The sequence below is a fragment of the Lasioglossum baleicum genome, chromosome 10 (assembly GCF_051020765.1).
Source record: "Lasioglossum baleicum chromosome 10, iyLasBale1, whole genome shotgun sequence".
NCBI classification, from domain to species: Eukaryota; Metazoa; Arthropoda; class Insecta; order Hymenoptera; family Halictidae; genus Lasioglossum; species Lasioglossum baleicum.
In genome coordinates this window covers 484,272-500,442 of record NC_134938.1, presented here as the reverse complement: position 1 = coordinate 500,442, position 16,171 = coordinate 484,272, and the positions used below count along the sequence as shown (strand labels likewise).

General features: G+C 42.8%; 2 protein-coding genes across 2 annotated transcripts; one reads left to right on the top strand and one right to left on the bottom strand.

The window, feature by feature from the left end:
* Positions 1 to 721: 721 nt before the first annotated feature.
* Positions 722 to 8,588, bottom strand: LOC143213049 (inactive ubiquitin carboxyl-terminal hydrolase MINDY-4B). The gene is made up of 9 exons (XM_076432518.1): positions 6,840 to 8,588; positions 2,567 to 2,652; positions 2,262 to 2,479; positions 1,977 to 2,199; positions 1,747 to 1,812; positions 1,611 to 1,681; positions 1,382 to 1,532; positions 1,105 to 1,304; positions 722 to 1,028 (listed from the first exon to the last, which is right to left on the bottom strand). Exons 1-9 carry the CDS (start codon positions 6,979 to 6,981, stop codon positions 863 to 865), a joined length of 1,323 nt encoding a protein of 440 aa, XP_076288633.1. The 5' UTR covers positions 6,982 to 8,588; the 3' UTR covers positions 722 to 862.
* A 5,393-nt stretch (positions 8,589 to 13,981) lies between these two features.
* Kin17 (kin17 DNA and RNA binding protein) lies at positions 13,982 to 16,131 on the top strand. Its single transcript, XM_076431526.1, has 3 exons — positions 13,982 to 14,142; positions 14,290 to 14,706; positions 15,122 to 16,131. The coding sequence occupies exons 2-3, from the start codon at positions 14,301 to 14,303 to the stop codon at positions 15,919 to 15,921; spliced, it is 1,206 nt and encodes a 401-aa protein (XP_076287641.1). The 5' UTR covers positions 13,982 to 14,142; positions 14,290 to 14,300; the 3' UTR covers positions 15,922 to 16,131.
* The last annotated feature ends 40 nt before the right edge of the window (positions 16,132 to 16,171 follow it).

Sequence of the window (16,171 nt, the reverse complement as noted above, 5' to 3'; positions counted from 1 at the left end):
ATTATTTGTCGAAAGCGCTGCAATTCACGCGATCGCGTGTCGAAAGGTGTTTGTCGAATTCATCAAACGCTATCGATCCCCTCGTCATCGAATCGCCGGGGTTCCCCGGCGAAAATTCGCTCTCCTATTTTCGAAGAAACTTTAGCACGTCGCTAGCGAGGTGGCAGTCGGGTACCTGGAGATTTTGGGTAGCCGAAGTCCAAATCCGGTGGAGTCGTGGTTAGGAGCCCGAAAAAATGTACAGTGGGTTTACAAATTATTCGTACACCCTTGAAAAACGAATAACTTTTTCAAAACTCGGCCTAACAGCTTGTGTTTCTTTTTTAGACGATAGGATTAGTTTATTAATTTTGAGAAAGCTATTAGTTTTTAAAAGATGCACGAATACTTTGTATTCGATTGTCACGAATTTTCGGGTCCCTATCCGACCCGACCCGATCCGAGTCATCGAAAGCCAAACCGATGCTCGGGTACTCGACATTTTGGCCCACTCTTACTGAACATTGAATAATAGAATACAGAAATACGCGGATCGTTGAAACGCGGGAGGACTTGAAGAGAGGCACGGGTGAAAGTGTTGCGTTTACATCAGAGGAGCTCCGTCCCATTGTATGCAGGCGTCCTGCCATCTGCAAGTGATAAAAGACGCGGTCAGTGCTTTGGCATTCTGTTTCTGTTGCAGAAAATATATCTTTTCCAAAGTTACATTGGATTTAGGAGTCTTCTAATACATATAAAACATTGTCCCAAAAATGTACTTCCTTGGCCATTTAAAGTAATTGTCTCGAAATACACTTACTCTAAATGATCTTGGGAATCGCCCCCGTCAATTTTTGGGACACCCTGTAAATTTGAATGGAAACTAGAGTACTTGCTTGGAGCGAATAAGTTTCTCTAAAGGTGTCGCGGCGATGTCGGTGAGCTCTTTGCTGGGGCCTTCGAAGTCTGAATCATTTTCCGAGTTCGACCTGGTGTCCACAGTCAGGGTAGCATGGCTGCCGCCGCACGTAAAGTATTGAATGTCGAACCTGATGGAATCAGAAAATAGTACACGTTGTAATTGTAAGTTTATGAAATACGCCTTCCTAACGTTTAAATAATCACCTGCGTTCGGCGTGGTAGTTCCGAAGCAGTTCCCGGTTCGTGTTGAAGAGAACACCATGGTGACCGTGACACAAAGTGACCCAGATAGGCAGACTGGGCGTCTTCAGTCGTGAACCTGGCTGCTTGCTCATCTGCGCGTCTCCCTCGTGAACCAGAAACCCTATTTCGCTTCTCACCAGAACGCCCCATTGTGGAATAGCCTTGGGAATTCGTAAGAACGGGTCGAACGGGGTTGACAATGCAGAGACCGATTAAAAGAAACGAGCAAGGAACTCACGTATGTGTTCTCATCCCCCACGTGGATCACCCCATTGTGGAGGTGAGGCGACGCGCGACCAGTTAATAGCAGGATCACCACGCAAATGGGACCTTCCTCCGGGCAACCACTTAGTATCGATGCCTTCGGGTCTTCGAGATCGGTTCGTATTCTGAGAAAATGTAAAACAGTTAGATGGGGGGCTAGAACGTCTCAATGCCATCTATGTATGTACTGTTCGAGTGCTCACTTTGAAAGACCCCTGGAAAGAATGGCGCTGTACAGGAGCAACTTGGCGCCTGGACCACCCTCGTCTTGGAACTAAATCCAACGAATTTGATTGTTGAGAATATTTCTGGCGGTCCAGTACAACGTACAATACTTACCAAGTACAAGTATCTCTTGATGAATATCTCGAGGTTCTCGAGAGACTCGAACTCGAACAAATGAAGCTGAAAGCACAACAACGCGTTAAAGGTGGGATCTGCTGAAGATCTCTAAATGCGTTTGGACGTAGCGTTTTGCGATCCATACTCCAAGTTTGACAAATGGAGTATAGACACCCCAGCGTAAGAGATCCCACCTTAACATATTTCATCCGACTGTTTCTACGTACTGTTTCTGTCAGCCCGTCTTGGAAATATTGTCCACTGTGCTGCATGTAGGCTGTTTCCTGGGGCAAAGCGACCACAGCTCTAGGAACATTCGCGTTCCCCGTGTTCTGATTCGCCGAGGAGCCGGAACTCTTCGCGACGAAGCCTCCGGCGCAACGCCAGATGATCTCGGCTATCGATGATGTCAGCACATCGATTTGTCGGTCGTAGGATGGTTTTAGTAGACTGTGTTAGAGTAGAATACAGTAGAGTAGAATATTTCTTTCAAGTGATAAATCGCTGTCTACCTTTCTGGGTTGGCGCGGACATCCTGTCGGATGCATTTGAAGAGGAAATGCTTGAGCATGATCGCTTGCACTGCGGTGACCAGTCCCCTCGTCGTGTTCCTTGGCGCCCGTAATCCGAATGCCAAGGTTTGTCCGTAAGGTCGCAAGGTTAGACCCGTCCTTGTCCATTCCGGCTTCGGGGGGCTGGCGGAGCTTCCGTACACGAGAGCCCTTAAGCCCTGGTAAGCGAAATTAAACAATTAGTGTCAGAAACGTTAAAATTAATTCGAAAGAAGAGGATGAAGAGGATGAAGAAGAAGAAGTACCATGCAAATTTCCTCTTCGATAGGTTTACCGCCGATCACCGCCGTCTTGGCCAACGCCCTCGTGCTCCGCGGGTAGATGATTTTCTCTGGAACAAAGACACAGAGAGGCGTTAAAGTCACCATTACCGTTGAACCGTCTAGACCTCGGCATATACACCTGGATATAGTTCATCCGGATCTGCCATGAGAGCTGCGCACCTTGCCGCTCTAGTGGACAATAACATCCTTGAAGCTTCAACTTTCGAAGAAACGGAACCACTGAACGCATACATATGGTTAAAAAAGAACAATGTTGCGTAAAATACTTCAAATCCAATAGCAAGATATACATATGTATGTGGGATCAGGAGCCCCCGGACTAAATGCGTACGGAGATTAGGAAATGTCGCAGAGTCCCGTGGGTGCGCGGGTTAGCTCTGATCGGCTACCACCAGTGAGGTCGCGGGTTCGACTCCCGCTGACAGGTTGTGTTTTCCCTCTTTTCCCTGAAATCCTCAAACAGTCGAGGACGAGGTCGCTACTAACTGACTCAATTGGCACGACATACAAACGTAAATACATACATATATCTCAGAATTGAATTTCAGGATCGATCCCAAATGTTCTTACATTAGCATAGCCTAGCGATCAGCTCCGCTAACTCTCCGAGCTTCCGCTTCCGAAAGGGGAGAGATACCAAACGAGTATATGACCAAGTGGAGAAACGATGTTCGAGGATCTAAGGAATCGGTATGTATCAGAAGGAACGAGACTCCACTGAACCTGGAAGACAGCACTATCCGACCGATTGTCACCGCTGGTGGTGCACACTGGCAGAAACGGCGCACCAAACTATCGAATATCAATTGGGATTCGTGCCGGATTCCAGGTCCCTTTATATACACTTATCCGGGGCTGATATCTCGAGAAGTCCGTGAAAGTTGTAAAGCGCACGAAACGCGTCAATTCGGATGTCCGAAGACACTTCGGGAGGATAGACGATAGACATGCCCCAATAACGTCTGTCTGTCTCGTCGGCCATACATGTCTCAGACCACGCGAGCAATTTAATCTTGTACCGACATCCACCATTCCGCCGTTTCGCCATTTCGCCGGCATCCGACGTCCGACCGACGCGAGACGCGTGGCGTCGGGTGTCCACGAAGTAGTACAGCTTCTTCGGCTTTCCAGCCACTCGGCCATCTTAATTATCGCTGATGGAATACTTGGCACGACTTTCAACTGGCGACAAGCACCGAACAAATCACTCGATGTCCATGGTTTTTCTTTTCCGCATCGACACGCGATCGAATCGCGCATCCACTAAATTTCGACAACGGGGAACCTCCGCTTTAGATTAATACTCCATCTTAGTTAGCCACGGCGCCGGAACATGTGACGTGGCAACACCGCATACAGACAGAACGTCAGTCCGATCAGCTTGTCCCATCTAGCATATAGAGACAATATTTCGAGTTTCTGCCAGGTTTTCGGGGTCGCGACCCTACTGTGCGACGTTACTGACCGGTCACCTATTACAGTAAATCCTCTATAAACGCAAAAAATATCCCCTCCACTGTAGTAATCTGATCTCGGCTTGGGTATATCGGTGTGAACCACTACTAATGCGACGCGGAGAGTCGCAGTCGTCGGCACAGTTCAAAGACCCGTGCGACCTCACAATGTAATACCAATATAAAATCTTTTTTATTGTTACTTATTTTTTAATGAAATTTTCGCTAATACATTTGTGGCATTTTTCTGGTTAAAATAAGACCAAACACGATATAATTTCAACTGTATTTAGTGGTTTAATTGACTTTGAACGTTTCGGGCGCGAGGAAGGACAGCGTATGGGAAAGAAAAAGAGACGCGGAGAGTCGCAGTCGCTTTACACGCGCTGTCCTTCTCTTCGTTCGACTCGGCCTTTGAAGCTCAAAAAGATAGTGTCCGTCTACGAAAAATGCAAACGAACCTCCCCGAGGCTTTTGCGTTTATAGAGGATTGACAGTGTTGCCAGAGGTCCGGGTCAGAGGTAAGTATTTGCGGTCGAGTGATCGGTGATAAGCGTGTAGGGCGTAGGGTGTTCAACCGCTACCGGTCGGTTTGGTGTTAAATAATTCACCAGAGATATGCGGTCTACGATCTCGGCAAGTATCATCGTTTCCAGGGGTTCCGCGGTTCTAGCGTTAAAAAGGATCGCGTGCCACGCTTTCTGGATAATAAAAAATACGTAGAGGAAATGCTTGCTTCGTTCCTGGCATCGCTCAGGAATTAATTAGCCTTATATGGAAGCGTCTGAACCGTAATATAATTGATATTTGTAACGTTATATCGACGCAACAACGTTTGGATTGTAATTGCGATGCTATAACTGTCAATGGGAATCCGAAGCAACGTTGCACCGTTGCGCCGTTGCATTCCAGAATAAATTGTCGACCCTGGATATTTCCATTAAACCCAATAAGAGGTGTACGCAGGTGGAACAACCGTGTGGTTAACCGGCCGTTTTTTCTATTTGCCGGAGCATGTAACGCGGAATGCACTTCCGCACTAATTTTTGAAGCTGCACCACCGTGCGCCGTCGGGGAAAATTGAAAAATAACGTTTCGACCGAGACCCATTTAATGCGCTGTGCCTTTTCATTTGCTGCTTCGACATTACAGTTAGGAATACATGTATGCCTGATATGTATACGCGCAGTTCAGCGTGAACTGCCAGCCGTCGCGTGACGTTTCGAGCTTCGCAAAAATGTAAAAACGTAAGCCAGCTCCATTCTCGGATCGTTTTCTCTCCTTCCGATAGAACAATTGCTTTAGTGCCTGTCGGCGAGCTTCGGAAGAAAACCAGTTCAAATCACTCACGCGCTGCATACAGTGGCTCCGAAAAGTATATTCGAACACCAGACATTGGCATGGGATTCATATTGGCAAAAGAGGCGCCCCCCCCCTTGACTGTCATAAAGTATAAAAATAAAAACAATTTAAATTAAAAGGAAAAAAATAAATTATACACATATCTTGAGTACTCGCATTAAATTGGGTTAATTTGGGTGGGCCCTGAAACAGTGTTTGCCCAGAGAATCGTAGCACAATAAACCCGCGCTCGTTTCGAAGCTTGGAGCCTCTACTTTCACAATCTATCGCTCGCCTTCATCTAAGATGTGTTTGCATGATACAGCGAGTCGGAAGCCAAAGTCATGCGTTTCCTCAAAGATGCTTCGAATCGTAACGTTTTTAACCATACAGGAAGCAGAGTAGCCAGATGAGGGGAGGGAGCACGAATCGAAGGGGAAAGGTTACCCTCTCTCTGCCAGTACCGGAGTCACGTGACATTGGGACAGATACACGATAGAGACGAAACTCGTCACGTGACCGGGCCACGGGAGAAGCATGGAGAATAGCGTGGTAGAGGGGGAAGGTAGAGTGGAGACACAAAAAGTTATGCTAACACTATTATCCGTTCAATAGGCATACCCTATATGCCAGGTGACGCGACCGGATTGGCGTCGTATCATAAATAACAAAATCACGTAAACCCCCTGTAGACATGGATAGGGGGTCTGAATACAGTTGTTGCTCCAGACAAACGTTACGGCCGTACGACACGTGGTCTCATCCGTTTATTCACGGGAATGGCCAACAAAAGACATGGCGCGACAGGGATGGTGTGTTACACCTTACACCTCTGGCGCACGCCTCGAACGGAATCGCGTGTTCGCGTGCAATCGAGTCTATCGAATTACGAATTCGCGTCGGAACAGGCATCTGCATTCGCCGATTACACCCACCGATATAACGCGGCTTAATTTACCCCGCAGGAGCCGGCTCCTCATCGCAAATTATCGATCTGATTCAGCTGCCTCGCGCCTTCTTACGATCGTTCGAATCTTAGGAACTGAATTAAGACCCTACCTTGATCCGTCGTCGCCCCGAGTCGATGCCATGCAGTTTAGAGGTCCAATTTTAGCTTCTATTTTGTCAAATCGCACTCGATGATGAAGGGATCAAGAGGATTGAAGTTGTACACAGCAAAATATTGAAGGTTTCTACGAATGGGGACATGATGCCATATCATGAGAGCTATGTCTACCAAAATAGTGACTTGACGCTTCTTATTTAGCTTAATCCCCAACACTTTGATTCGAAATGGAAAGCTAAATAATAAGTACACAGTATGCTAAGTTAATAAACGAAGATAGCTGACGGCAACGTTAGGACCTAGTAGACAGCTCCGCAAACGAATTTCCAAGGTATAGATAAGCAAAATGTGGAGATTCCATTGATTACTATACCTTTCTGACGAAGATAGCCCGGCTTCTCCGCGCGCATTTCCATGCAGTGTCTCTTGCCGGACGCCGAGGCTGCGGACGCGGACGCGGACGGCGTGCTCGAAGAGGAGTTGGTGGCCTCCTCGGTCTCTTCCGGTTCCTCCATGGCGATTTTCAACGGGAAGACGTCGAACACTGAACCGTGAAACTTTTCAAGACCCTAGGGACACTTCATCGCGGTCCGACAAACGATTTCTCATTCAAAATTCAAAAGGAACACATGTCTAGCCCAGGCTACCAAACGACGAGTATCATAGGAAGCAAGATCCCTGTTATTTTTAGAACGTTGTACACCGAAATGTTTGAATCTACTAGCAACACTCGAAACAATCTTTCGTGTAAGACTACGGGAAGGTCGACCGCAAGCTGGTGTCAAAGTTAGCAAAGTACATCGGTTTCACATCCGTCGGAGCAGAGAGGATCCACACGCGAGATCATTCCGCGTGCGTGGCATTTCCTGACATTTCCGAGGAGGAACCGTTGTCGATTTTCCGAGACCAGCCCGAGAACCAGCATGAAAAGTGTCAGCCTCTACGGGTCACCCGGACGCGATACGGTTGATCCGCGGCGAGATCGATGCCTCTTTTCGGCTTCTATTAACAAGTAGAAGAGGCAGTCAAGTGCTCGTTGCTGCATCGAGCTGCCTAGACTGACAGGAGTTAATAATTCCGGCAGGTTTCGGCCGACTCGGTTCATCGCGCCGCGCACGAGCTACCATCCCACCAGGCTGTGCTGCGAGCTGTGAATAGGTATTAGGTATATGCATAACGACGAGCCGTGAACTCGAAGAGCCGAAGGCTGGCCGAGTATGTACATCAGGAAATTCGTGATCCCGCCCGAGCCCGTTCGAAACAAGTTCCGATCTGATCAACACGATCGGTCGGCCCGGAAACTCCCGACGCCAACAGTTTCGAAGCCTTCGATAAGGACCGACTGCAAAAAAAGACACGGCGGAACAATTATATGAACACACCCTTCAACTCCAAAACTGGCTACGCCCCTCGAAACCAATATTTCAAAAGTTCCGCTACCCTAAGTTTACAAGGAGTCCCAAACATGTACGTCCTTGCAGAGGGTGGTTCCTTTTTTTTGTTAAGGATGATGGAAAAAAATGCATTTTTGTGCACACCCCTGAAGGGGGTTGTTTGGGGATCAGGTGATCGGAAATGGTCGGATCCCTCACTACCCACTAAAAAACCATCACCCAGGACTTATGCCCTTTCCTCCCACGTCTTTAGGCTCGTATGTGGAGCGGCCGGGGCTGCAGGGGGTGATTCCTGAAGTCGTTTGAAATAACATTGTCCTTTACGGAAATGTTCTCCGCGGCTTCGTTAAACACGGGCCAATCAGAGAGGAGGGACCTGTCGCCAAGGCGGAGTTCGTCCGCACTCTGATTGGTCCGTGTTCTTTCGTTGATAACTTTCCTTTTCTTTTCGCAAAGGAAAAAGTTCCTTGGAATGGGTTCAGGAATCTTTCAAGGAAGCGCAACATTTTATGGATATTATCCTGTATTTTATGAATTTCCAATTTTTTCTACAACTTGGAGATTTTTCCAATATAACTGAAGCGGATTGAGGTGGAAATCAATTAAATAGTTTTTGGTCTTCTCTTATTTCTTGTATTTTGTATATGTATACAATGAACACTATATAATATTTAAGTAAACACAACTATTTTTTTTTGTATGAATTTGCTTTTCTAATCGATAATTCGCAGTTCATGTTTGACTTTATAAATACTCTTTCTTCAAACATACTGTCAGATAGTTTGTTCGATTTTGGCGTATTGGTCATAGTTGCCAAAGAAAATACCCGCTCGACTGGAGCCGATGATGGTAAAGGTGTGTTATATTTTATAAATATACGTTTTATAGCCGCGTACGCATCCAGACTATTTATATCCGAGTTCGGATGTTGGAAATATTGTGTTATTAGATGTTCTGATGCAGCCACTTCAGGACTAGTTTGTATTTCATTTACTACATCAAAATCTAAAAACTTTTCAAGTTTACTGTCCCTGAAACTAATTTGTTGCACAACTTTTGGTCACAGTCTTCTTGAAATAATGAAGTAAAGAGTCATGAAATTTGCTAGGAACAAACGCCAACCATCTGTTTTTCATCTGTGGGTGTGAAAAGGAAGCTATAGATGCTTTCCTTGCTGTATCAGAACTAAAATTGAGATAATTATTCTCAAACCTTGATTCAAAACTTTTTACTAATATGTTAATTACTGGTTTGCAAAACACTCAGTCCTTTCCTTTTAAATTTATTAGTTTTTGCTGCAATGACAAAATACAAGGTAAAGTTACTCCGTAATGGATATTCTTTCAACGGTTGGTAATTTTTTCCAAAAGCTCGGAAAAGTTCACCAGTTTTATCTTTTATTTTATAAATTTGTTCTAATGCATCGAACGTCGAGTTCCACCGTGTTTGCCCGGGTCTGGATAATGTATGTACGGATTAATGAATGAAAATAAAATTTAATTTATTATTTGCTATTACAAATAATAATTGCAAATTTTATTTGTAAATAACAATTAACTTTTTTATTTTAAATAAATTCATTTAGACTTTCTCAAATAATAAATAATTATTTATGCGTTTTATTTGAGTATCCAAATAACAAATAACTTGTTATTTAAATAAATTTATTTATTGCCCAACACTGTGCCGGTTGGTAAGGTGCTAAAATTGAAGTGAAACGTTATCGTCTTCTAAAACGGAAGCTATGTAGTCGTGCAACATTGTTTGCAGTTACGCCGAAATCTTCGGAAAAATCGAATAACGCACACATGCATAGCCGAGTGCAGAAGGTTACGGTTACACGTGTAAGTACATATGTATACACTGCTATTTCGCGCTTTTATCGGCGCCTGCCGATCTTCGCACGCGTTTCGTGCCATTTCCCCGCGATCAAGGCGGATGATCGAGCAGCATGAATCTCGTGTCGAATGCCGCGAGTCGCGGGAACGGTTTGGTTTTTCGATAACGCCGTTCGATTTTCGAAAAGTATTTATAAATCCCTCGCAAGCATGGTACGGAACCTTTTGTACTCGATCTGTCTAACACCGAATCAATTTGATCGAGTGGTCAGAACTTCTCGCCAGAAAACGTATCCTATCGTTTGCGGTACCTAACTACCAATTTCCTGGCTATCATGCTCTGCCATCGAGATTACGTCGGTTCGCTTAAGTTCAAGTTCGCGCTTGTTCGAAATAGATGCTCCATATTTGGCCTTCGAAAGTACGATCTGAACTTCCGAATTCGGCGCAGTTGTACGCTTCCGAATAATGCAAATTACGCTGCCGAATAATGAAAATTCAGCCTCGTAAACGAAAAAATAGAACTTTTTAGGGCGACAGCGGCCTAGACTTTTTAGCTAGCGTTTTTGACTACTGGAAAACTCCATTTTTGTGTTATCGAGAAATGAGAACGCGCATGTCGCACCCTTGCAATCCTGGAAAACGAGTCTCGTCCCTTAATTAATTTGTTAGAAAAAAAACGGAGTGCTCGGAAGACACATGAGCGTCCGTAACGTCCATTATGTAACGTTATGTGTTTAGCAGCGGCATCATCTGACGGCAAAGCGGACTAAGCGGCCGCGTGGGGCCCCAGGATACTGTAGGGCCCCGAATTTCGCAGCATTAATTCTTTTTTTACAAGTTTATTAGAGTTTTTTCGTGCAACTTTTATTTCTAACTTGAGTTTGAGGGCTCCAAAATTTTTACCGCTTGAGGCCTCCACTTGACTTGAGCCGCCACTCGGGGCTCCAGGATACCATAGGGCCCCGAGTTTCGCAGCATTAATTTTTTTACAAGTTTATTAGAGTTTTCGAGCAACTTTTATTTCTAACTTGAGTTTCAGGGCCCCAAAATTTTTTCCGCTTGGGTCTTCCACTTGACTTGAGCCGCCACTTTCTGACGGAATGGATTACTTTCGTTTTCAAGGATTTGTCCATGTTCTATTGTTTTTCATTTTCTTTATTTCGTAGGACTGGTTGGCTTCCAAATAAAGAAATGATTTCGGTGTGGCTGATCGTGTCAGAACGTGAGAAGTTCCACTATTCTTAGCCCGGGTGAATTGTTCGATAGCTGTTTGCTATTGACCTTATGGAGTATCCTGTATACAGGTGCGTGCACCGTCGGGAATGAGTTGCATGTGCAGGTATGCGTTGCAGAAGGTGTCTGGTATATTGCCAGAGAGCAATATGAAATTGAACTTAGAACCGGGCGCGGCGTAGTACCAGGAGCAAAGTTACAAGAGATTACGTGCAACTACGAGTATTTGGTTACTTAATGATCGATCAGATTTACACGTTACTGCGAGGATGTTAGAAACTTGTCGGCTATGGTCGGATCGATTAACGTCTGCGGGCGGTACGGCGCGGCGAGGCGAGGCGCGTTCCAATAAACCGTGGAAAGTGGAAACCAATTATTCTTATCGCTAATATAACGATCGGCGATGGTACAATCTCCTCTTGTTGTACGAGATCAGATAGCAATTAAAGCCAAGGATCAGTGTCATTAATGTATCATCGTGGATCAGTGTCAACATTGTCAACATTCATTCATACGATTCTGATAAAAGCATTTTAAAGAAAACGTTTGAATCAATTCATAAAAATATATGTTTAATATTATTCAATGATATGATTTCCATTATTTGTAACAACTTGTTGCCATCTTTCAGATAATTCCTGTTTCCCAATCACTCACTAACAACATGTGTGTTTGATTTACAAGCACAAATTATACCTGCTTATTTAAAATCGACAAAACTTTCCCTCCAGTATAATATATTGGGTTGGCAAGAAAGTAATTTCGGTATTTTAAGGTGAAACAGAGAGCCCTTTTATTCAAATCTTTTTATTCAAGCAATGAATTTTAATGAATAAGATATTTTCCCTTTTGTTCGATGATCTTTTGACAAAAAGAATGAATAAGAAAATATTATATTGATTAATGTTCATCGCTTCAATAAAGAAATTCGGTTTCATTTCACCTTAAAATACCGAAATTACTTTCTTGCTAACCCAATAATTGTAGATTTCACAGAAATATATAATATCAACTGACTGGGCAAATTTTAAGAAAGTGGAATCACGTGAAATCTTATTTTCAGTGGTATAGTAGTCTTTGTAGTCCTGGAATAGATAAAAATCGTACTAAAATCTGTGGAATTTTATATTCTAGCATGTGTTTTGACAATTTTAGAACCCATAAATGCATAAAGATCCGCAGTCTACTGATGAGAATAGATTATGGCTCTAGATTGTCCTTGATCCACCCTGGCCTAATTTTGGATCCAGACAGGGATAAAAATCTTTTTCTTGACCCTTTGCACCGACCAGATACTATTAGCCGTATGGAATATCGAATCACTCGAATATTTCGGTGTTCTCTTACGCCCTCTAAGATATATTCTGACTGAAGTGAGAAACAGAAGGCCATCGACATGATCTCGTCGGTGCAGAAGGCTACTGAGGAGATTCTCGTCGGTGAGAAGGCAAATCGTCACGGAACCATATTGATCATCATGAATTGTTACATTCTGTACCGAGCAGATATTTCAGACGATGTTGGTTTCAATATTAAAAGCAAAACTCAAGGACAAAGAATTCCTAGAAATATATTATTGAAGCATAATTTTAGGAAAATCAACAATTCCTATTTCAAATTTTATACGAGACACCTCAGTTTGTAATTTCAAAACATTTCATAAACGAGAATTATTACCTTTCACTTTTTTATACATAAATGTTCCAAGAATCGATCTGGACAGAAATATTTTGAAATGACTTTACTTTTTTGAATAAATTAATGCGTGCGAATGTTCATGGTTTAAAAGTTATTCCGGAGACTTCTTCTCCAATTCACACCTTTTGCTCCGCGATAATTACTCGACATACTTGCGTAATTTAGTATAAGTCCATCGTTGTAAGAAAGGGAGCCAGAAGGAATATTGCATTCGTTCTGACTCCCTTTCGGGTCTCTTGTGCAGCAACCTCCTCGTGGTGAGACCTGGGCAATCGGTATTATCCTTTATTTGTAAGAACTTTTAGTGTCTTATGAATAAAGGATAATATCGAGCTAATAGCTGCACATTTAATAAATATGTTGATTTTTCAATAAATTCTATTCCTATACCTATTGTCTTTCACAACATTTTGCAATTTTACCTTCCTTCAGATCAAAATATATGTATTATCCAAGCTGATTTGCCCCGGGCGTGAACAATGTCATATATCGTCTGGTTCTATTTAGGTAAAGAGACGGGATAGTATTTCGTCGGTGATAGTATTATAAGGCAATTACAGAATGGGTAAATACTATACATATCATTCTTCTTCTACTTGACGAGTATCTCGTCGTTGGTAGAACTTTTAGCGATGTGGTATATCAGATCACTGTAACTTTCACGTTATCCCCGCGCCCGTTTCGTCCGGTTACCGGTCCCGCTGAATAACACAGGGCACCGACGAGATACTATTAAAGACTGCCAGCCCCTGTGTTATTCCGCGGGACCAGTAAGTGGGCGCAGGTGGGCGCGGGGATAACGTGAAAGTTACAGTGATCTGATATACCACATCGCTAAAAGTTCTAAATAGTGCAAAAATAGTGCCAAAACATCGTCTGAAATATGGCGGAGAATGTAACGTTTAATAATAATCGATATGGTTTCGTGATAATTCGCATTCTCACCGATACATCGCGACGAGAATCTCCTCAGTGGTCTTCTTTACCGACAAAATGCTGTCGTTGGCCTTCTGTTTCTCTGGATGGAGCCAGAATATATCATAGAGGGCGTAAGAAATACCGAAAAATTCGAGTCCCGCCAACTCCCATAAGGCTGGCAGTCTTTAATAGTATCTCGTCGGTGCACAGGGGCTGGCAGTTTTTAATAGTATCTCGTCGGTGTCTTAGGGGGCAAGCATTACAGTGTCGGTAAGTCAGAACCATGACAGAAAATGTAAATTATTTGGTTCGTGAAATCGTATGTATGTTTGTTGAAGACTATTTTCTTCCTTATCACATGTCGATACACGTGTTGCTTCTATAAGAATTCCTATGGTTTATGGCTATGCTGCAATTGGCTGCAATCGTGTCTCTACAATATATAGTTTACGGGATAACCTTACATTTACATCTTGTTTATCAATTGTCAATGTACTTTCAGGAAGTGTATGTAAAGATGAAAGCTATTTCAATTGAATAGTTAATGTATTACCAAGTGGGAAAACTTTATAAACAGCAAAGAAAGAAAAAGGTAACATAACTTCGAATTACAATAAATAAGATCAAAGTATTATTTTGATTATATACAATACATTATATACACTATACGTATGCATAATTACATGATACATAAATACGTCTATTTCATAAAAGTTTCGAATTTTCCTGATTTTTTTAGTAACTAAAACGATGGGTAAACACGAGGTTGGAACACCCAAATACATTGCCAACAAGATCAAGGCGAAGGGCCTGCAAAAGCTAAGATGGTACTGTCAGATGTGTCAAAAGCAATGCAGAGACGAGAATGGATTCAAGTGTCACACAATGTCTGAATCTCACCACAGACAGCTGCTATTATTCGCAGACAATGCGCATCGATATATGGATCAGTTTTCTAAAGAATTCTCTCACGGCTATTTAAATTTGTTGAAAAGGCAATTTGGAACTAGAAGAGTACCGGCTAATCGTGTGTATCAGGAGTACATCTCCGACAGAACACACATTCACATGAACGCTACAATGTGGGTCACTCTGACAGCGTTTGTAAAATGGCTTGGTCGTACTGGGCAATGCATCGTAGATGAAACAGAGAAAGGTAGTTCAGTTTATCTTCGGGAAGTTAAGAGGGTAGTCTTGTTTCTAGGACTGCAAATTCTCATTTCTCGATAATGCAAATATGGGGTTTATCAGTAGTCAAATCTTAAAAAAAAATTTTCTCAAACAAGTTCAAATCGTATGTTCCAATATTTAAAAAGTTATCGTCTTTTTTTTAAGAGTATCTGAATATTAGTGGGAGTCACTGTATATGCTGCCGAGTAATGGAAATTATGCATTGTAAACATGAAAATAGGACTTTTGAGGACGACTGTGGTCTAGATTGATCTTTTATCTAGCGCTTTTGACTACTGAAGAACCTCATCGCCATGCATCATCGAGAAATTATGGAGAAATGTCTACCTCCTTAATTGATCATTAATTTCACTTATCCCAATTTATAATCATTCTTTCAGGCTGGTACGTGACATACATCGACAGGGACCCGGAGACCTTGGCTGCGCAGGAGAAGAAAGCTAAGAAACAAAAGATGGACAAAGACGACGAAGAGAGGATGATGGAGTTCATAGAGAAGCAAGTGGAGAAAGGCCAACAAGAAACTAGTGAACAGAATGAAATTTTCAAGGAGCCATTGACACGCTCCGATACGGACGCACCTTTAGTCATTGAAATGAAACTAAACAAAAAGCCAAAGTTACTTTTAAATCCAATCAAACAGGAAAAGGATAAGAGTAAAGATGAAAGAGAAAGAGGGTCTACTAGCAGAAAATCAGCTTACAGTATTGCTGATGTGAAACAGGAAATATTGAGTGACGAAGAGGCACAATCGGAAGCAGGGTCTGTTGAACGGCTGGGGAAACACAAGCCCAAAGCGAACCAGGATGACGGAAACAAAGAGGGCTGGTTGAGGGAAGGCTTAACAGTGAAAGTAGTTACAAAAACTTTAGGGGAGAAGTACTATAAGGCTAAAGGCATAGTCCAGTCTGTAGAGAATCAGAATTTCATAGCAAAAGTGAAATTAAAATTTCCGGAGGATGTCGAAAATCACGTGATAAAGATAGATCAAGAATACCTAGAGACAGTGATACCTGCCATTGGGAAAGACGTTATAATTCTTTGGGGAAAACATAAGGGAATGAAAGGTGTCGTATACAAACTACACATAGAGAATTACAGTATCGATGTAGAGCTTAAGAGAGACGGTACTGTCGCAAGAAAGTTATCGTACGAGCAAGTTTGTAAATATACGTCGTGACAATTTTCGATGTAGCCCACAAATTTTGTACACTACATCTTTCTCAATGTCATATTGAGACCTGCATAAATTTTATAAATTTCTGCTGTCCTTTTAAATGTTGTATCGTTCAAGTCATTGTACATATACATACTTATCAATTCAATGATATTATTTCTTTCCATACGACATTATTTATCAAATAAACGAATTTAAACATTATACACAGTAGCGCACGCATGAAATTTATACATCTCATTATTAACGACTT

Bases quoted from the DNA above. Each gene is read 5' to 3' on its own strand.
- LOC143213049 (XM_076432518.1), bottom strand. From the start codon at position 6,981: ATGGAGGAACCGGAAGAGACCGAGGAGGCCACCAACTCCTCTTCGAGC. The intron at 2,480-2,566 runs GTACTTCTTCTT...TTCGCTTACCAG, and splicing joins TCGAAGAGGAAATTTGCATG to GGCTTAAGGGCTCTCGTGTA. The intron at 1,305-1,381 runs GTGAGTTCCTTG...CGAATTCCCAAG, and splicing joins TGGGGGATGAGAACACATAC to GCTATTCCACAATGGGGCGT.
- Kin17 (XM_076431526.1), top strand. From the start codon at position 14,301: ATGGGTAAACACGAGGTTGGAACACCCAAATACATTGCCAACAAGATC. The intron at 14,707-15,121 runs GTAGTTCAGTTT...TCATTCTTTCAG, and splicing joins CGTAGATGAAACAGAGAAAG to GCTGGTACGTGACATACATC.